General features: G+C 43.4%; 1 protein-coding gene across 3 annotated transcripts in view; it reads right to left on the bottom strand.

Annotated features, from left to right (window-relative positions):
• Positions 1–20,050: 20,050 nt before the first annotated feature.
• The window catches only part of TAB2 (TGF-beta activated kinase 1 (MAP3K7) binding protein 2), a 91,347-nt gene continuing 88,961 nt past the window's right edge, over positions 20,051–22,436 (bottom strand). For 2 of the 3 annotated variants that reach the window (XM_030929408.1, XM_010381029.2), the window contains exon 7: positions 20,055–22,103. In XM_030929408.1, coding sequence (XP_030785268.1) covers positions 21,961–22,103 — 143 coding nt within the window. In that variant the 3' untranslated portion in view covers positions 20,055–21,960. Of the gene's footprint in view, positions 22,104–22,436 lie in introns of all 3 variants that reach the window. The other variant, XM_030929407.1, reaches the window with a different exon arrangement.

Here is a 22,436-nt window from a genome sequence, read left to right as displayed (position 1 = left end):
AAAAAACACTGGCACTTGCACCCTGGCAGTTACAGCTCTTTGTGATGGAAGATGTAACAGCTAAGGCAAATTAAATATATTTTCATTTAAAATTCATAATAAACTATTTTGAACATACATAAAATTATGTGTATGTATGACTATTGTAACAAATGCCTGATTTTTTTTTTTTGAGACAGAGTCTTACTGTGTTGCCCAGGCTGGAGTGCTGTGGCGTGATCTTGGCTCACTGCAGCCTCCGTCTGCCAGGTTCAAGTGATTCTCCTGCTCAGCCTCCCGAGTAGCTGGGGCCACAGGTGTGCACCACCACACCTGGCTGATTTTTTTGTATTTTTGGCCATGTTGCCCAGGCCTGTCTCAAACTCCTGAGCTCAAGTGGTCCTCTTGCCTCAGCCTCCCAAAGTGGCTGCCTGACTTGAATTTTAACACCTTGCCATGTTTGCATTAATGTTTTATTTCTTTTAATAATGATTTGTAATTTTCTTTACAAATGTACGAGTGTATACTTTATTAAAATTATTTCTGAGTACCACGTAGATTTCTACCACTATTGTTATTATGAATGGGTTCTTTTTTCTTCACAGTCTGTTATTGGTGTATTTTTTGTGTGTGTGAATAAACTTTGAATTCCCTGAATGCTTTATCTAAATCTATTGAGATCGTTACATTTTTCTCTTCCATCTTTGCATATGGGATAAGCCAGTTAATTTTCTCCTTTAGCACTGATCAAAAAAATTCTGTTTTAAAAAATAATATTATGGCCGGGCATGTGGCTAACAGCTGTAATCCAGCACTTTGGGAGGCCGAGGCGGGTGGATCACTTGTGGTCAGGAGTTCAAGACCAGTCTGGGCAACATGGCGAAACCCCGTCTCTACTAAAAATACAAAAATTAGTCAGGCATAGTGGCGGGCGCCTATAATCCCAGCTACTTGGGAGGCTAAGGCAGGAGAATCGCTTGAACCCGGTAGGGGATGGAGGTTACAGTGAGCCGAGATCGCACCACTTCACTCCAGCCTGGGCGAAAAAAGTGAAACTCTGTCTCTTTACATAACATGAGCATTTCCTCATCTTATTATAAACTCTGTAAGGCTGATCTGTGGAACTACATTTTCCGCAGTGGAGAGACTAAACTTATTGCACATTATCTCTTTTTTTGCTATTATAAATAAAAATACCTTTGGCATAAATTGACCCAATTAGATGCAAGCAAAGTATGTGATATTTTAAGGCCTCTGACACCTGTTCTCAAGCTGCTTTTGTGAAAGCCGTGCAATTGCATACCATCACCATCACCAGCAATGCACGTCATCACTTCTTCACCAGCAAGACTTCATTAAAAACAATCCCCCAAACTACTGTCATCAGCACCACACCAACAACGTGATAGGTGAAAAGCTTCAGGTTCATTTCTTTAACTTTTTTCCCCATTGGATAGTTAACACGTTTAATTCCTCTTTGGTGAATCATCTATTCAAGTATTTTACCTGCTTGGTGATCAGAATCTTGGTGTTTTTAATTTATTCATGGTAAGAACACTATTCAGAATAGCAATCTTTTGTCTGTTTTATTTGTTGTGAACCTTTTCCTCTGCTTTTTAAAATTCGGCTGTTTTGACGTAGCGATGCTTCCAGTTCTCCTGTTTCCAGCACTTTCTCCTGCTCTGCCTGGCTGTGAGTGCCGGCGCGGCTCTTTTTGTCTGGCCCCCTCCCATTGGCCATTTTACTCTGTGCTTGAACCATCATTGACAGGTGGCTGCCTCTCTCTGGGAACACACCTCAGGGGCCTGCTGTCTCTGATGGCTCTATTGGATGTCCCCCTGGCATTGCGCTGCTCCTATGTACCCACTGCTCTCTGTGTTCCCTAAATCCACCAATGCCACAGCCATCCACCTGGCCACCCCCACCAGTCGTGGGCGACACTCCCGATCCCCCCCCCCGTCCACTTTCTCACCAAACCTCCAGGTCGTTCTGCCCTCACCTGCCCATGGCTTCGTCCCCACCGTGAGTTCTCCTGTGAAATTCCCTCTGGATTATGTAAATTGTCTTTTTGCCCCCCATAAAAAATACAAAAATCTAGCCGGGCGAGGTGGCGGGCGCCTGTAGTCCCAGCTACTCGGGAGGCTGAGGCAGGAGAATGGCGCAAACCCGGGAGGCGGAGCTTGCAGTGAGCTGAGATCCGGCCACTGCACTCCAGCCTGGGCGACAGAGCGAGACTCCGTCTCAAAAAAAAAAAAAAAGAAAAAAAAAAGTTTTTAAACATATAGAAGTGCAGAAAATGTCATAACATATACCTATGTGTCTACTACTCAGATTTTATAAATGCTACCATTAGCCATTACGTGCTTTGAATTTTTAAAAGAATGAGACTCCTATAGATGTCACTGAAGCCCTCTTTACAGCTTTCTGGATCCTGACAAGAAGAGTGAGGATGATGGTAACTCAGAAAGAGGGTTTCTTAGCAGACTCGTGATATGGTAATGAGCAATGAGTCTGGGCTTGTTTGCATTAGGGAGGATGGGGAAGGAGGAGGAGCCCGGAGCCAACTTCCCCCTGCTGCTGTTTGAGTGCTCCCCCATCACAGGTATTGTGACCAGTGACTTCCATACATTACCATTTCATCCTTGCAGCCAATCAGAAAGTAGGATTTAAGATGAGAACACGAAGGCAGGCAGGGGTAAATGACTTGCCCAAAAATCTCTTCTTTTCAGACATCACGGCTACTTTTACAGCTTTCTCTGGATCCAGAGCATTGGTAGGAATAACCATCCAGCCAGTGCTATCCTGTGCCCTTATGAAGCCCTTTCTTCCTACTGCCCAGGCAGAATACAGTTTAGGCCATGATCAGGCTATGGAGATATTTGAAATACATGGGGGGGCACAGCGGCTGCAGGGAGAGTGGAGTTGCTGTGACTGCTGAGCTGTATTGAGCTCCTGGGAAGGATAATAGAGCAAATGAGCAGTTTGAGGCTGGGTGTGAGAGCCAGTGGTCTCTCTGTAGCTTCCGAGGAGGCTTTTGTCTCCTGTGGCGAAAGAGCTGACACAGCTGACCAGTGGATTGAGGATCTGATAGTCCCAGGACTTTGGGGATGTTTAAATACTCAGTCAAGGCAGCTGTGTTGTGCTGAGGTCATTCATCTGGCTGGGAAAACACAGCCTACAAGCATGGGATGGGAGCATATACATAGATGCCTCCCAGGACATGGGCTCTGCAGACCCCTAGAGCCCTCGGAGCTTGCAGATTTGGCCCACCCTTCCCTAGTGAGAGGTGCCCTGTGCTGGGAGACACTGCAGAGGCCTCTGCCCAGCCACAGGTGCCTCCTTAGGAGCTGCAGTCCACCTCCTCTCCTGGCTGCCAAACTGCAGACAGGCTTCAATCCCAGCACACACCTGCAGCTGCCCAGGGAGGACAGCAATTGTCCTCTAAAGGATCTGAGGGGTTGGCCAGCATGTGCCTGCAGGAGTCAGGAGAGCACCTCTGAGATTGCATTTTGAGGGGGCTTGATCAAGGAGGCCAGAATATAAGATTGGATAAGCAAGAATCCATCAGTTTGGGGGTGTATTTGGGGGACACAGGATTTAACACCCTGGCAAGGACTCCAGAGGACGGGGAAAACTCCTGCTATGTGCTGTTGGGAGCCTGGAAGTGTGACAGCCAACACAGAGAGAAGTGACAATGCCCACGTGGCTCTAACAGATAGATAGGAAGGAATAAAGAGCCTGCGGGGGCTCACACCTGTAATCCCAGCACTTAGGGAGGCTGAGGAGGGAGGATTGCTTGAGTCTGGGAATTTGAGGCTGCAGTGAGCTATGACTGTGCCACAGCACTACAGCCTTGGCGATAGAGTGAGGCAGAATTAAAATAAAAAAGAATCTTAGGGGAGTGGTCATGCTGTAAATCATCTTACTGAGGCCAGAAGACCCCTAGTTGTGTTCCACAGAGGGCCCTGGGGCACACTGAGGGCGTCAGGAATGCCCTGATGAGAGGGACACTGATGTCACTCAGGTGATCTGTGGTGGCTTCCTCTGCAGCCCAGGGTTGGTGGTGGAAGGGGTGGTTGCAGAGCTGTGCTCATTCATGGTCATGCCCCACCCCATGGTGTAAAGGAGCTGTGGCAGCCTGACATCAGGCTGCAGTGACCCTGGAGAGCAGCAAGATGGGAGTGGTGGAGGTGGTTATCACAGCATGGTGACCCTAGAAGCCACATGGACGGGTGGCCAGTGGGATGCTGCTTAACACCTACAACTAGAAAAAGACAAAAGTGGAAGAGCAGAAAGCTCAGGGCAGCTGTAGCTGCCCAAATAAAGTAATGAGCCTTTCCTCGGTCATGGACCAGTGTCTATTTTCAGATCTGGGACCAATTAACTGAGGAGGTGGCCACATTTCTAGGAAGGAGGATCTCATAACACTGTGTCACATGCATCCCATACTGAGCCCCCGAATTCTCCCCCAAAGGGAACTGTGGCCATTGACTCAGGTGGCTGGATGCTGGGAAGGGGCAATGCTCAGACATTTTGAGGACTGGTGGACACAGGGTCTGCACTGACACTGACACGCATGGCCCTGAGTAACTCTGGGACCCTGTTGTTGGAGAGGTGACTTACTGGGGTTGGGGTAATAGATGGAATCTCGGCTACGATTTGGCTCTCAGTAGTCCGCTGAGTCCACAGTCCCACCTGTGACCATTTCTGCAGTCCGTGAGTGCGCAATTGGAATTGATGTATTTGGCAGTTGGTGTCACCACTATCTGGGGTCCTTGACCCGTGGGATTCTCTATTCCCACTCCCCCCAACCCCCATCCCCTGCCGAAAACATACATCAAAAACACCATTGCACCCCAGGTGCAATTAATGGTGGAGATTAATAACCCCAGGAAAGATGCAAAGAGTAAAGAGGTGGTGGTCTCATCATATCTCCCTCCATTTCACTGACTGGCCTGGCCCCTGTGGAAACTGGATAGATCTTGGAGAGACAGCATGGACTACTGCAGGCTCATCTCCATAAAAGCTCTGATGTCAACTGTAGCTTTGGGTACGGTATTGTTAAAGCACAATGAGAAGGCCTGAGGGACAAAGAAGGCCTTTGAGTTGGCAAATGTATCCTTTCCTATTCTAATTGGAAGAGAGGATCAGAAAGTTTGCATTCACGTGGATGGACAACAATATTCATTCACAGTTTACCTCAGGGCTATGTTAATTCTCCTGCCCTCCCTCATAATCTAAGCCAGCGCGGTCTGAACTGCGTGGCCTTCCCATAGAACAGCACAGGGCCCAGTGCACTGATGACTTCACGCATGCCCATTGGGTAGGACGAGCTAAAGGTGGCGAGTGAGCAAAGCCTAGGTAAGACGCAGGCCCACTAGTAGGTGGGAGGCAAACCCCATTAAGATTCAAGGACCTGCCACTTCAGTGAGCTGTTCAGAGGCCCAGCAGTCAGGGGCATGCCGGCATATCTGCTCCCCAAAATTAAAGACAAATTGCTGCATCCTACATCAACGATCACACAGAAGAAAACAAAGTGCCTGGTAGGCCTCTTTGGGTTCTGGAGGCAACACATTCCACACCTAGGAACACTTCTGCAGCGCACATACCAGGTGACATGAAAAACTGTCAGCTTCACGTGGGCTCAGAAGCAGAAAGGGCTCCCTTGCAGGTCCAGGCTCCCGCTAAGCAGCCCTGCTGCTTGGACTGTAAGGCCCAGCCCACCTCGTGGTGCTGAAGGTGCAGGTGGTAGAAAGAGATGCTGGGTAGAGCTTACAGCAAGCTCAGTGGGAGAATCCCAGCGCAGAGCTCGGAACTTTGGAGAAGGCGGTGCTATCCATAGCCAAGAATTAGCCTGCTTTTGAAAAGTAGCTCCTGGCATGTTACGGGCCCTTGATCACAGGGTACCAAGTGGCCAGGCATCCAGAAGTGTCTACTATGAGCTGGGTTCTGCCAGATTCACAAGTTGTAAAGTTGAATGGCCCCACCATCAGTCCTTCACGGGGGCATGGTACAGGTAGGGTCAGGCCCAGCAGAATCAGATGGCACAAGGTTGCATGAGCCCGGGAGGGGGTCCTGACCTCCTGTCACTCCCTTCCTCAGCTCACACCTATGGCTACCAGGGAGGGTCCTATACAACCAGTTAAGGAGGGGGACAGAGCCCAAACTTGGTTTAAGCGTAGGTCAGCTCAGCATGTGGGTGCAAGCTGAAAATGCATGGTGACTACATACCAGTGACGTGGGGTGGCTGTGAGTGTCAGTGGAGGGAAAACTTTCTCTCTGGGTGGAACAACTGAGCAGCGCCCCTGGCCATCCACTTTGAGTAGAAAGAGAAATGGCTCAAGGCGAGACCCTGCTCACCAAGGCCAACCGAGCCGCTCCTGCCTCTGACTTCCCAGCCTGCCAGCACCAATGCCAAGCCTCTTGGTGGGACGGCTCTGCGAGGACAGCCACCCGCGACTCCATTTGGTCCAATCTGCTCATACACCACCCCCTGCGACTGCTAAGCTGGGCAAACTGTGCCTGTAGAAACTCCTTCTGCACTCGGTCTCCGCTGCTGGGCAGGGCAGTGTGGAACGGGACCTGTGAAGTCACTATGAAGGGGATGCCGTCCCCTGCTGGGCAATGAGGGTGTCCGTGCCTGTGGGTAGGGCACACAGTGCCATGTCTGTGCCCAGAATTCCTGCAGGCTGTTTCTAGCCATGGACCGGCACAGTGGGTGCTGATGCAGGTCACCTATAAAGATGCTGGCCTCTTCTGATAGACACCTGCAGCTCGAGGGCTCCCACAGTCCTTTCTCAGCCTGGCACAGCAGCCCAGGAGCCTGTCCATCTGGTCTTTCCTTCTCCCATTCCCCATGTACCCCTTCTCTCTGTGCCTCTAGCCAGGCCTCGGTGGCTGCTGCAGCTGAGCTGTTTTTCGGATGTAAAAGATCCATTGCCGGCCCATTTCTCAAGGGGTGTGGGTCTGTAACGAAATTTGAAAATGTTCAAATAAAAGACAGCCTTAAAAAATCAGTTAAGCTGGCCGGGTGCAATGGCTTATGCCTGGAATCCCGGTACTTTGGGAGGCTGAGGTGGGTGGATTACCTGAGATCAGGAGTTGGAGCCTGGTCAACATGGCAAAACCCTGTCTCTACTAAAAATCCAAAAAAAAAAAAAAAAAAAAAAAAAAAAAAAAAAAAAAAATTAGCCTGGTGTGGTGGCGTGTGCCTGTAATCCCAGCTACTCAGGAGGCTGAGGCAGGAGAATCACTTGAACCCAGGAGGCAGAGTTTGCAGTGAGCCGAGATTGTGCCACTGCACTCCAGCCTGGGTGACAAAAGCGAAACTCCACCTCAGAAAAAAAAAAAAAATCAATTTAGCTCTGTAAGAATTCAGTATTTTTTTTTTTTTTTTTAATTTTGCTACAAATCACTGAAAAAAAAATTCAGTTCTGGATTGGGGATGATGTGAAGTCTGGCCTCTGAGAACCACAGGTATAAAACGCACTGGGCACTCCTGGTTTCCCCAGCACAGGTGGAAGTTTGCACTTATATGGTGGTAATTGATGCGTATTTTTCTCATGTCTGCTTTGTAGATGGGCACATGTAAGTGTAAATGCCCTAACACAGCAAATGGAGGTGGTGGGGAAGAGCCCATTTTAGGCAGAACTTCATTCTCATGCAGCAAAGGTGATGGCTTCACTCTGGTTTTCAAACAGCCTCTTCCGAGACAGAGTTGGGAGAGGATGGCAGGAGGGCTTGGACCCCGACTGCTCCCTGCAGCCCAGAAGCCCTGCAGTGAAGCCGTTGCTTCCTCTGCTTGGCACTCATGTCCTATGATCAATATTCAGGCGCTTTGAAGTTGGCTGGACCTCATTTGTGCTGTCTTCTGGAATTAATTGAAACCTTAATACTCTGCTCTAATAGTTTCTTTTGAACTATGGAAATAGCAGCCCTGTAAGAAAATATTTCTGAAGGGAATGCTGAAAGTAGCTTAAACTTTTCTCTGTAAAGTTTTTCCCAGTGAGCAATGTTTTTAACTGAAAATGTTCCCTTGTAATTATGCCTCTGTCTGTATTTGTGCTTTTCTTTTGCTTGACTTCCATTCTGTTTATTCAGCAGTTAAGGGCCATGCCACAGTGATCAGCTGACCGAAAGAGAGCCTCGTGATGTGCTTAGAAAGCAAGAAAGTGGAGCCCAAATAAAGAAACCAGACGCACGGCTTCCCTCCCCAACACAGCAGTTAACGTGGAGAGGAATGATCTTTTTGAGATGCCCTCCACTCTCCCTTTCCTATTAAAGATGGGAGAGAGACAGAGAGAGAGAGCGTGAGCGCGAGCGAGAGAGAGCAAGAGATCAGATGATCAGATTTAGGAATCCATCCAACCTAAAACAAAGAAAAAAGAAATCATCAGATGCGGCTGAGGTACCACAACTGCAAGACGCTGCTAGTGCAGTATCTGGAGCAGAAGCCGCCAGCCTTCAGGGATTTGTGGCCCAAAGCTGTTACTTCCCATTTCTCTTTCCACCCCACCTCAACAATAGCAGCAACATCACAGGCAAAATCAGTACCAAGTGCTTAAAAGCTAATTTTTCTTTCTTTCTTTTTTTTTTAATTTTTAGCATTTAGCAACACCCCTTGACTAATGAGTTTCTTTATTATATCACAAAAAGCAGAAGCCAGGAAAAGCATTAAGGTTTTAGGTTTATAGTTTTTTTTAGTAACGTTCCCTTGCATCTATTTTTTATTTGTTTATTATTAAGACAGGGTGGAGTGCAGTGGCATGATCATGGCTCACTGCAGCCTCAAACTCCCAGGCTCAAGGGATTGTCCCACATTCAACCTCCCGAGCAGCTGGGATGACAGGTGCACCACCACACCTGGTTAATTAAATTTTTTTGTTGTTGTTTGTAGAGACGGGGTGCTGCCCACGCTGGTCTCAAACTCCTGGCCTCAAGCAATCCTCCCTCCTTGGCCTCTCAGTGTTGTGGTTATAGGCATGAGCCACCGCACCTGCCTCCCTCTCATTTCAGAATTTTATTTATTCTTCTGGATTTGAACATATGCTACTAAAGAGGGAATCGACAATGAAAATAAAGCAAGACCATTCTCAAAGCACATGGCAGCATATGGAGCAGGGTCTTCAGCGTGCACAGGGCCTGACAGCCAGTCCAGGCCCGGGGGAGCCAGGACAGCAGGTGAACACAGGGGTCTTTGTGTCTTGTTCACTGTGGTATCCCCAGAACCCAGGCCAGGCTTGGCACATGGGATGGCACTCTGAGTGAAGCAAATAAAAGTAAGATTTCTAAATCAAGGCTTAACTCTGGGAAGCAGAGGTGTCTGATAGTTGTCTGGGATTTGTTAGGCAGCATAAGATGCTACATAGTGAATGTGACCAGAGTTAGTTTTATATAAAAGAGAATCACTGGATATACAGTCAGTCAGCCCTCTGAATCTGCGGGTTCTGCATCTGTGGATCAAACATATTAGGAAGACAAACATATTAGGAAAAAAATACCATAATAGAATATAAGCTGGGTGTGGTGACTCATGTCTGTAATCCCAGCACTTTGGGGGAGGCTGAGGTGGGAGGATTGCTTGAGGCCACGGGTTCGAGACCAGCCAGGGCAGCACAGGGAGACTGCACCACTGCAAAAAATAAAAAAAGTAACTGGTGTGGTAGTGTGCACCTGTGGTCCCAGCTACTTGGGAGACTAAGATGGGAGGATCACTTGAGCTGGGGAAGTCGAAGCTACAGGGAGCCATGATCATGCTACTGCACTGCAGCCCGGGTGACAGAGCAAGACCCCATCTCAAACAAAACAAAACAAACAAACAAAAATAAAGACCAATACAGTATAACAACGATTTACAGAGCATTTCCATTGTATTAGGTATTATAGGTAGTCTACAACTGATTTAAAGCGCAGGGGAGGATGGGCATAGGTTATATGCAAATACAACGCCATTTTATATCAGGAACTTGAGCATCTGAGGGTTTGGTATCCATGGAGGTCCTCGAGTAAAACCTCTGTGGATTCCGAGGGATGACTGAATATTTTAATGGAAAAGACACTCGAAAACAGAACTAGAGGTAGGCAGCTCCCTGGAGAACAGCTCTTTAACCCAAGCTGTGAGGAGGCCAGAGGCCATGCCTGCAGGACGTCCATCCCTGACGTTGGTATCCCTTTATCGACCATCAAATAGTGGTTGCATGGGAGAGTGGGCACCACTAGGACAAGGCAGCTCTTTCCTCCCTCAAAAGAGTGATCCTCAGCAAGGACCGGAAGACCAAAGTACCAGGATGGCACGGATCTTGGTGTACATATGGCAACATTCACTTGCACAGTCAGTGGGTCACACTGAGCTCCCTGGAAGAAAATGATGACAATACAATGCTCCTAACACAGGGTGACCACAAGCAGTTATCTTTCTTAGCATTAATTCAGTAGTGTTATGGTTGGAGAAGAAAACCATGCAGATATGTGGTGATATATTATAGAGGAACTGGCATATATATTACTAGTAAAAAGTGAGTTTTAAATAAAACCGAAGTTAGCAACAGCATGGGTAATGGACTATCACACAGGAGGGTGTCCCGTAGCTTTGGCTTTAGATACGATGAGGTTCTGTTTCACATCTGATCATTACTAAGGCAGTACCTCGTGGGTAGCTTGTTTTGTGTTCTCCTTTTCCCCTCGTTGGTCTTTCTCATGGATGTAAACACAGTAAATGTTTCGCCTCCTAAAGATTTTTAAAAACATTATTTTTATTAATTTTTTTGAGACAGGGTCTCACTCTGTCACCTAGGCTGGAGTGCAGTGGTGCAATCTCAGCTCACTGCAGCCTTGACCTCCCCGTTCTTAAGCAATCCTCCTGCCTAAGCCTCCAGAATAGCTGGGACTACAGGTGTACAGGTACCCCATGCTTGGCTAATTTTTTTTTTCTTTTTCTTCTTTTTTTTGTAGAGATGAGGTCCCACTATGTGACCCAGGCTGGTGTTTGTTCCTTTTTACTGCTGAGTAGCATTCCAATATGTAGACACACCAGCATCTGTTTACCATCCACTGTTGATGAACATTTGGGTGGTTTCCAGTTTTTGGCCACTATGAATAAAGCTGCTCTCAACATTTAAGTCTTTATATGGACTGATTTCTGCATTCCTCTTGGGGAAATCATCCCCAAGCTTTTCATGGCTAATTTTTGCCCATTTCATTAAGTACACTCTTACTTGTCCTCCACAGAATGTACGTTTTCCATCTTATCTTCCCCAGCTTTTAGCCAAATAAGGTTACCTGCAGATTCCTATACCACCCCTAGAGTTTCTAAACTCCACCATGGCTCACACTGTTTCCTGTGTCTGGAATGTTTCCCCCTCTGTCAGAGTCTCACCCACCATTTGAGTCTCATCTCAAATGCCTCCTTTTCATTAACTGTCCCTGACTCAACCACGAGAAATTGTCTCTCTTCACTGAACTTTGCAGCTCTTTGTACAGCACCTGCCCACAGTTAATCTCATTATTCATAAGTGGTAGTTATGTTCTATAAAGTCTCCACAAACACTGATTTAGCAAAGAGCGAACAGTGACTTGCTCCTAGGGGAAATGCAGGGTTAGGTTCCCATGAGCCTCTGCCCATGATATTTTCACCAGCCCATGAATACATGACCTTGTTTTATGTGTTTCTGTTTAAAGACACTTTATTCATGAACATTGAACTCATAACCAACGGGGCTATAACTTGCACATGAACAGTTTTCTAACACATGTATTTTCTCGCTAAGGCCCATCCTGGCATTCTTGGGCTTACACTAGACAGCATTGCAGCAATGTTGAGGGCGTTTTAAACACCAAAATCACCAATAAAAATGCAAAAAACGTATCCCTAAATAGACCGCAGAAAGGACACTTGGTTCACAGTACAGGAGCTGACACAAGAGGCAGACCATTGTGTGGTTTGACCTGAGATGGGAATACGAGCATTGGGTGACTGAAGTTTGTCACTGTTCTACACATATCTGCAAAGGACTATGAAAGTGCCATGAAAATTTGTAGTGAATAGGCAAATTCACAAATGAATCCACAGATAATGATTGACTGTACTTGCATGCTTACTTCTCCTTTATAAGCTCTAAGATGGTGACTGTCTCTCATGTCATCAAACACACTGCCTGACTTATGACAGGAATGTGATATTGAAAAGCATTTGGAGAAAATCATAAAAAGATAAAGATAGACCTGTCATCAAATTTATAACATAAAATTTGTTGCTCACGTACTATGTGCCAGGCCTAAGCTGGGAGCACGGTACAAAGCAGTGAAGGAAATGAGAGAATGTGGCTAAGATTAGGAAGACTAGCAAAAGGAGGAAGTAGCAAAGTTGAAATGTGAAATTTTTGAAATATAAAGATGATTCTGCAGATTGAGAGCTGATAAATTACTATCGCTACCTTAGAACAAACTGGAATCAAAGGGACAAGATGACAGCTCACCTAAGGTTTTCAGTGAGTACTACTTATTTTTTACTTGTTTCCAAATTTGGGAGCCCCTTGTTTCTTGTAATGTGAAGCCAGTAGTTACCTGTTAACTGTTAGCATATTAATAATAAACAGTAGATGCTGGGCGCAGTGGCTCACACCTGTAATCCCAGCACTTTGGGAGACTGAGGCGGGCAGATCACCTAAGGTCAGGAGTTCAAGACCAGCCTGGCCAACATGGTGAAACCCTGTCTCTACTAAAATACAAAAATTAGCTGGGCATGCTGGCAGGTGCCTGTAATCCCAGCTACTCGGGAGGCTGAGACGGGAGAATCACTTGACCCCAGGAGACAGTGGTTGCAGTGAGCCAAGATTGCGCCACTGCACTCCAGCCTGGGTGGCTGAGCTAGACTTTGTCTCAAAACAAAACAAAACATAATAAGCAGTAGAAAAGAAAGAGATTGTGGTTAATAGAGTAATACAGGTGGAAGTTTAAAAATCTTTGCTGCATGTTTTTGTCATTTTATATTGAATATAATCATGTTTTGAGATACTTCATAACAAAAATCACCTATTGTCATTCATTGGAATGGAAATTGCATATATTGCTTCTCATTCATTACCTTAGCAGAAGTTGGTTGTCTGGGTTAGCAAATTGGTGTTCTAAGATGTGTATGCTGTTTTATTACAAAAATTATTTGGCAGTTCAGCAAAAGGGCATGTGATAGACTTCTGTTAAAAACTAAAAAGTAGTAGTTAAGACTTCAGGTCAGATAATAAAATGTAGGCTTGTTTCATGTCACTCACCATCAGGCAATGTTTTGGTTATCAGACCCAATGGAGTATAACCAGTGAGTCTCTGCTCTCCACTGCTAATCCTTTAGTCAGAAGCCTGTCTTGTCACCTTTCTTGGGAAAGAAGACAGGATTATTACATACTTTGCATTTAATTTTCTTCTTTCTTTCCTTTTCTCTTGACCAGTGTTCTCCAGAAAAATATTCTCCCATGTCCCTGTGCTTCAATTTTGAGGAAAAAAAAAAGGACATTCATTATGTCTAAGAAGAAGCCACTCAAACACTTAGGTCCATGAAAAAGCAAACTTTAAACTTTGAAGTAAAGTTAGATGCAACAGAGGCCTCAGGTTGAAATGCCAATTTCTGAATTTTCCAGAATATCCACAAAGATCTCTACTTCTTCATCCCCCTCCGGCACCACACGGAAGATACCAGAAACATTATTTCTTGGTTTCATTGTTACATTGATCTATCCCAATAGTATGCCTGTGCTTATTTCAGTTTTTCAAATGCAAAGCATTCCAGCTAATTAGTGGGCTGGCCTGGGAACCTACTGCTTGTAATACTAGTTCTAGGGGAAAATACACACTACATTCAAAATGGCTGTACACATTGGTTAACTTGAATAAATGTTAGAAATTACTTGGACTTCACGTTAAGTAAGAGTCGTTATCATCAAGTCTGGGTGCAGTGGGGCGCGTTTGTAGTCCTAGCTACTTGGGAGGTTGAGGTGGGAGGATAGTTTGGGCCTAGGAGTTCAAGTCCTGGCTGGGCAACATAGTGATAACCTATCTTAAATAAAAAAAGAATCATCATCAACTACTGACCTTTTGCCATGTATGAAGATATTTGCTGTAGGGACACAAAGACACAACTGCCCTGACAGTCATACCTTGGAGATATTGCAGGTTTGGTTCCAGACCACCATAATAAGGTGAGTATCACAATACAGTCACAAGAATTTTTTGGTTTCCCAGTGCACATACAATTATGTTTAGACTGTACTGCAGCCGATTAAGTGTGCAACAGCATTATGTCTAAAAACAAAATACACATTCCTTAATTAAAAATACTTTATTGCTAAGAAATGTTAACAATCATCTGAGCCTTCAGCAAGTCATAATCTTCTTGCTGGTGGAGGGTCTTGATGGTCACTGAGCGATCAGGGAGGTGGCTGCTGAAGGATGGGGTGACTGGGGCAATTTCTTAAAATAAGACAACAATGAGGCTTGCTGCAGTGACTCTTTCTTTCATGAAAGATTTCTCTGTAGAATGTGTTGCTGTTTGGTAGCATTTTACCCACAGTAAATTGGAGTCAATCCTCTCAAACCCTGTGGCTGCTTATTAACTAAGTTTATGTAATATCCTAAATCCTTTGTTGTCATTTCAATAATGTTCACAGCATCTTCACCAGGAGGAGATTCCATCTCAAGATACCACTTTCTTTGCTCACCCATAAACAGCAACTCCTTATTTGTTCAAGTTTGATCATGACAGTGCAGCAATTCAGTCCCATCTTCATGCTCCACTGTTAATTCTAGTTCTCTTGCTATTTCCACGTCTGCGGTGACTTCCTCCACTGAAGTCTTGAACCCCTCAAAGTCATCCATGAGGGTTGAAATCAACTTCTTTCAAACTCCTATTAGTGTTGATATTTTGACCTCCTCCCATGAATCACGAATGTTCTTAATGTCATCTAAAATGGGGAATTCTTTCCAGGTTTTCAGTTTACTCTGTCCAGATCCATTAGAGGAATCACTATCAATGGCAGCTATAGCCTTATGAAATGTATTTCTTAAGTGATAAGACTTCAAAGTCTAAATTATTCCTTCATCCACAGGCTGCAAAATGGATACATTAGCAGGCATGAAAACAGTAATCTCCTTGTACATCTCCATCAGAGCTCTTGGGTGACCAAGTGCATTGTCGTGATTTTGAAAGAAATCTTTTTTTTTTTTTTTTTTCCTGAGCAGTAAGTCTCAACAGTGGGCTTAAAATAATTCAGTAAACCATGTTATAAACAGATGTGCTGCCATCCAGGCTCTGTTGTTCCATTTCTGGAGCACAGAGAGTGTATATTTAGCATAACTCTTAAGAGCCCTAGGATTTTTGGAATGGTCAATGTGCATTGACTTCAACTTCAAGTCACCAGCTGCATTAGCCCCTAACAAGAGAGTCAGCCTGTCCTTTGAAGCCAGGCATTGATCTCTCTTCTCTAGCTATGAAAGTCCTGGATGGCATCTCGACACCTTCTTCCACTTTAAGGCTGTTTCATCTACATGGAAAATCTGTTGTTTCATGTAGCCACATTATCTTAGTTTGATCTTCTGGATAACTTGATGTGGCATCTATATTGGCACTTACTGCTTCACCTGGCACTTTTATGTTATGAAGATGGCTTCTTTCTGTAAATCTCACGAACCAACTTCTGTTATTGTCAAACTTTTCTTCTACAGCTTCCTCACTTCTCTCATAGAATTGAAGAGTTAGGGCCTTTCTCTGGATTAAGCCTTGGCCTAAGGGAATGTTGTGGCTGGTCTGACTTTCTATCCAGACGATTAAAACTCTCCATATCAGCAATAGGCTGCTTCACTTTCTTATCACTTGTGTTCACTGAAGTAGCACGACTAATTTCCTTTGAGAACTTTTCCTTTGCATTCACAACATGGCTGTTCGGTGCAAGAGGCCTAGCTTTCAGGCTATCTTGGCTTTCAACATGCCTTCCTCACTAAGCTTAATTAACCATTTCTAGTTTTTGATTTAATGTGAAAGATGTGTGACTTTTCCTTTCACTTAAAGTTAGAAGCCACTGTCGGGTTATTAATTGGCCTAATTTCAATACTGTTGTGTCTCAGGGAATAGGAGGCCCAAGGAGAGGGAGAAAGAGAGGGGAATGACTGGTTGGTGAACAGTCAGAACACACATATTGGCTGGGTATCGTGGCTCACGCCTGTAATCCCAGCACTTTGGGAGGCTGAGGCAGGCAGATCATGAGGTCAGGAGATCGAGACCATGTTGGCTAACACGGTGAAACTCTGTCTCTACTAAAAATACAAAAACTTAGCTGGGCATGGTGGCAAACACCTGTAGTCCCAGCTACTTGGGAGGCCAAGGCAGGAGAATCACTTGAACCAAGGAGGCGGAGGTTGCAGTGCACCGAGATTGCGCCACTGCACTCCAGCCTGGTAACAGAGTGAGACTCCATCCCAAAAACAAACAAACAAAAAAACACATATCATCAAGTATTGGTTAAGTCTCACACAGACATGGTTCAAATATCAATTAAGCCTTAATGTGGATATGCTTCGTGGTGCCCCAGAACAATTACAATTATAACATCAAAGATCACGGATCACAAATCATAACGAATATAACAGTAATGAGAGTTTAAAATATTGTGAGACTCACCAAAACGTAATACAAAAGACACAGAGGTACATGCTGCTGAAAAAAATGGCACCAATAAATTTGCTCAATGCAGGGTTACCTCAATTTGTAAAACCTTCAATTTGTAAAAAACACTTCTGTGAGGTGCAATAAAGTGACACACAATAAAACAATGTATGTCTGTATCTAAGTGGAGAGGTCAAAGTAGCAATGAGTGCCCAGTAGGCAGAAAATATAGCAAGTGCTACAAGAAAAGGTGCAGTTTGGAAAGGTCTCACGATGGTGATCCTTGATCTGATCATTGGAAGTTCAATTTAATACAAAGACGAGGCAAATGGCATGGACAAAAGTACACTGGTGGGGAGGTGCAAGGCCTATTAAGGGAAGTGATTAGACCAATTTAGTTTTAAGAGGGCTCTGTTGGAAAGTAATGATCCTGAAGAGATGGGTAAGGAACAAACAAGTCTTACAAGTAAGCCCAGTGAACAATGTGGAAATAATAAAGATTTCTGAACAGGAGCGTGGGCATAGTGTTATTTCTGTAACATACTGTGATCTAGCTGCAGTGTGCAAGGAAAGAGTAAGAACTTGGAATCAATTAGTCACAGTGTGAAAGGGACAAAGCCTACCAACAATCTATGGATGAGTTCAAAGGTGAAAATTAAAAAAAAAAAAAAAATCTGTAGCCAGGTGCAGTGGCATGCATCTGTAGTCCCAGCTACTTGGAAGGCCAAGGTGGGAGGACAGCTTGAACCCAGCAAGAGGCCAGCCCAGGTAACACAGCAAGACTTTGTCTCCAAAGAACAAAACCAAAAACCACTGGAAAGCATTTCCATGGTGAAGATATGGCAGTCTTTGTTCATGGCTATGAGGATCAATAAACACTTCTGGAATAAGATCAGTAAGCTGTATTGGTTCCACAACATGTCAGAGGAAGGCTGCCCTCAGAAGAGGAAGAAGGGAGTAAACAAGGGAATCCGTAAAGAGCGAGGCACTAGAGAGAAGTGTGCTTTGGGTTCATTTTAGGCTTAAAACAAATATGCAGACATGCAAACACTACAGTAAGTTATTTGTTTATCGTGGAGAAATAATTTGTTATACTCCATCATAAAATGTACATTCTTTAGACAGCTGAACATATAATAGAAATATAAACATACCTGATCTTCAGGTCAGCCTTCCAAAGTTTAATCTTTTCAAATCTACCAACCTTTGACATTAAGAGGGAAAAATTCAATCTCAGTGATTGAAACATCAAATTCTGATCCATTGAGATGTGCCTAGACCAATTCAGATAAATAGCAAACTTACCTGTTAATACTGTTGAGAGAAAAATACTTCAAAACCCATTCATGTAAAAACACGACCCACTTTTAGGACAACGCAGTTCCTAGTCAGAGAGAAAGGGTTGGCTCAGATGATAGTTTCACATTAATCCTTCCAACACCCCCCTGAGGTGGGTTTAGCATTAATTACCTTCGTTCGACAAGGAAAGGCAATGCAAGCAAGGAACTGTGCCAGGATTACAGAGTAAATCCATGAAGACATCTGAAATCACAGCATTTTGGGCCATGAGGATCACTTGAGGTCGGGAGTTGAGGCCAGCCTGGCCAACATGGTGAAACCCTTTCTCTACTAAAAATATTTAAAAAATTAGCCAGGCGTGATGGCGTGCGCCTATAATCTCAGCTACTGGGGAGGCTGAGTCAGGATAATTGCTTGAACCCGAGAGGTGGAGGTTGCAGTGAGCCGAGAATGCTCCACTGCACTACAGCCTGGGTGATAGCGTGAGGCTCTGTTTCGTAAAAAAAAAAAAAAAAAAAAAGAAAAGAAAAATTGGTTTTCTTCGGCCTTTTCTCTCAGTTGTCTAATTGTATTTTCAGATGGAAACAATATAAATTAAAATGCAGCTGAGCCATTTCAAGTAAAATGGATATAAAATTGAAGCACCAAAAAAGCTGAAGCCAAAAATATATTCATCTGCCATACAGGAATAGAAGTACTTTGTGATATTATATGGGAAGCTATGCTGATATCCAGCATATAGTTATTAAATCTGGAGCAGTCCCTGGTGCCACTACGTTATTTTCTAGGGCAATATGGCCAACTTACATTACTCATGGGCTGAATATTTTATCTTTCTTTTTTTGTTTTGAGACACAGCTGTGCTCTGTTGCCCAGGCTGGAGTGCAGTGGTGCACTCTCAGCTAACTGCAACCTCTACCTCCTGGGTTCAAGCGACTCTTGTGGCTTAGCCTCCAGAGGATCTGGGACTACGCCTCCAGAGGATCTGGGACTACAGGCGTGTGCTGCCATGCCTGGCTAATTTTTGTATTTTTAGTAGATGGGGTTTCCCCATGTTGGCCAGGCTGGTATCAAACTCCTGGCCTCAAGCGATCCACCCACCTTGGCCTCCCAAAGTGCTGGGATTACAGGTGTGAGCCACTTGTGCCCAGTCTGAATATTTTCTGTCATACTGTTAACCTCTTAAACCTATCCGTGCTCACTAGAATTGCTTGTCAACATTACACTGGGATAGAGAATACTGGTGACATGTCAGCTAGTTTTGCTATTTATAGCTGCTTTAATTAAATAGGTTTAAAGCTAACAATGAGTTTTGGACTACCCGTGGAGATGATTTTCTGCATGATTTCCCCAATATAAAGTTAATTAATATTAGATCAAAGGCGACACAGGTTGGTCATTTAAACAAAAATTTTAAAACTAAAATTTCAAAATTTTTTTCCCATAAATATCCGCAATGTAACACACATCTTTGTCTAAAGTATTAGTTGTCACAGGAGGCATTTGGCTGACATTTTGTTAATATAAAAATTTTCCTGAGAAGTCTAGTTTACATGAACTGCCAATTTCTCTACCCCCGAACCCCAAATGACCAACATGTCCAGTCCTCATATTCATTGACAAAGAGTACTTCCTTCCTATTAAGTTTAAAAGATCACTTAAGGAAGACCTTTCTACAACTGCATCATGGCGAGATCAGCAAATGCTAGTTTATTCTTTTCAGCCTGAGAAAAACACCTGAGTTTTTGTAATTTTTTGAAAACTGTAAATATAAAAGGTCTCTTCAAGAGAAGCACCACCATCCTCATGACCTGCATTATACATCAAGGGACAGAACTAATATCAACTAAGTGTTAACTTCAGGTTAAATGGTCCAATAAATCACATTTGTCTTTAACAATGGAGTAAGTTTTGAAAAATCCAAAGGAAATTAAAGGGAAAGCTATCACAAACTATGAAAAAAGAAGTCTAGGGAAACTGATAAAATACTCCAAGAAATGCAGCTGAATGTCATAATGTCACAAGGAGACTCTAGAGAAGAAGTTTTCTCTGATTTCCATTAATGTTTAAATGATCTGATGTATAAATTATCTCCTGTCCCAAAAACTGAAAACAAGTCACAAAATCCACATTAGAATATAAGTTTTTTAATTTTTATAAATAACTTATCTGTTACAAAGATAGTTTACCCAGCTAAATCACAAAACCATCAACTCAAGATATCCAAATTACGTTTTATTAATAAAACAAGTAAAAACTGATTTATCAATCTTCACATAGAACTGCAGATGAAGCTGAAAAACAAGGCCTATTTTTAAAATAAAATGCATCAAACCTAAGGGCTTTGGGTCTACGGTTTAATTACCTAGGATTGTCTTATTTCTTCCCATATACAAAATGCAAAGCCTGAAAGTTAAGGCTCTGACATTCATAGAGATCAACTTTAATAATCCCATTTAAAACACAGCCACTTGCAAACATTTACAGTGGGTGATAGTCTATATTATCTTCCATCCTTTGCTCTATTTCAGCACTTCCCTTATAGCCCCATTCTAAGCACTCATATAATTTCATAATTCTGTCTTTTTAAATGCATACTGTTATTTTTTTCTTGATTTTTTAGTTATATACATTCCTGATCATCTGAATATTTATTTTCCTTACAAAAATACATCATCAAAATAAAGAGATGCTTGAGGTTGCTTCAGTGTTCAAGTTTGCTTGTTTTTCTTTTTTTCCAGCTTTTCTTCAGTTGTCCTAAATATGGCTAGCCTTGTTTTATAAATACACATGATACTGTCACCAAGTCAGGATTAGAAATGGACTGCCCCAACAGTAAAGCATTTAAACTTCTCTCCAAAAAAAGGGCTGTAGGTACTGCTGCTGTTGCTGGTTTTGAGACTGTACTTTCCCAATAACAATCGCTTGTGCAAGTTCTGTGGGACACCAAGCAGATGAAGTTTAACCTTGTTGTTCTGTCAGTGGGTTAAAAATCTCTTTTGTTTTAAGCTTCCCTGTGGAAGAAAAAACACTGTGTTGTGTCACCCACTGCTCAAGTCAGTATTTAATGTGACCTACAGACATCACTTCTGTAATATCATCTGCAATTCACTGTGCAGCATCTCCCTGTCTTCATACAACATTGGAACTTATGAGGGCAAAGTACAGAATAAGTAGAGGAAAGTTATTCTGTGCATAGTTTCATCTCATTAATGCTTTTTTATTTTAAGGCATTGTTCCTCTCAGGTAAGGCGTAAAAAGGGACATGATCGTGCTTAATTACTAAAAGGAAAAAAGAAAATTAGTTAACAAAAGGCTATTACACTATACATATAGAAATATAAGAAAATAATCAAGAAGAAAAGAAATCACTTAAAGCAGACTCGAGAGATCTGTACAGTAGGAAAAGCTTTGGGGGTATTTCACTGCACATTTGTACAGACAATGCATGCTGCTTTCCTTTGCATCTTTAGCCCCTAGATGCTGGCTTCACAGAGTGGAGACGTGTTCAGGGAAGACAAAGACAAGGCCAAAGAGTACCACAGATTTCTGAAGTTCTTCCCCTATCCAATGGCACTATGCGGCAGCAAACAGTTCTTAAATAGTTAAACCTTGTTCCTTTTCTTCATGTATGTAGTGTTTCACTGAAAGCTTTACAAATAAAACAAGCTATCATTCTATTCCTTCCTCCTGTCAAAATTCAGTAGTGACATGAGGGGAAAAAAGCATTGGGAACACCTAGGCGTTAACATATTGAGAATTATCCATAATGGGATACTGGTAACACTGTACACAGTTAGGCAGTGGGCAACCAAGTCTTTCAGCAGATTACTTTTCATGTGATGAATTTCAACTGCTTATGACATTATACTGAGGTATTATTAGCTCTGTGGACTGACATTTAACATTAGCACAACACCATCTTGTCACACCTTCAATTTGACAAAATCCTATGTAGCAGTGAAACTTTTTCCCGATGACAGACAAGTTTCTTGAAATTTAGATGTGGTTTTAGAGAAGATACAGGGCCATTTGGCTCAGAAATGCCTGGGCATCTCACACTGTTCACAGCGAATTAAGGCTGGATGGTTCAAAAAAGTACAGGCAGTACAATTCCACTGAGCTCCCTCATCATCTTCTGTGTCTTGAGTCTTTGGTGTTTTGATGATGGACCTTTGATCTGTAAGAAAGAAATTATTTTATAAGTAAGAAATCACAAAGTCTAAAAAATTAGACAACTTTAAACACCATTTGTAGTGCACAGCCTGAGGCAGCTTGCTCCCTAAATGAGGCATCTAGCTGAAACTGACACACATGCTTGATCACTACCAACCTCTATCGAGTTGGCACTTCTCCCTCTGGGAAATACAACATGAACATGATGTAATCACCTCCATGTCTCTTAAAGGAGAAAACAGCATCATTATCTCTAATTTATAGTCAAAGAAAGGGTGTCTAATTGCAAAGATTCCCATAACACTACTCAAAATTGTAAAAAGGTGTCCTGCTGCAA

This window comes from Rhinopithecus roxellana, chromosome 4 (assembly GCF_007565055.1).
Source record: "Rhinopithecus roxellana isolate Shanxi Qingling chromosome 4, ASM756505v1, whole genome shotgun sequence".
Taxonomy (NCBI): domain Eukaryota; kingdom Metazoa; phylum Chordata; class Mammalia; order Primates; family Cercopithecidae; genus Rhinopithecus; species Rhinopithecus roxellana.
Note: the sequence above shows the minus strand (reverse complement) of the source record. Positions and strands in the feature narration are given on the sequence as shown.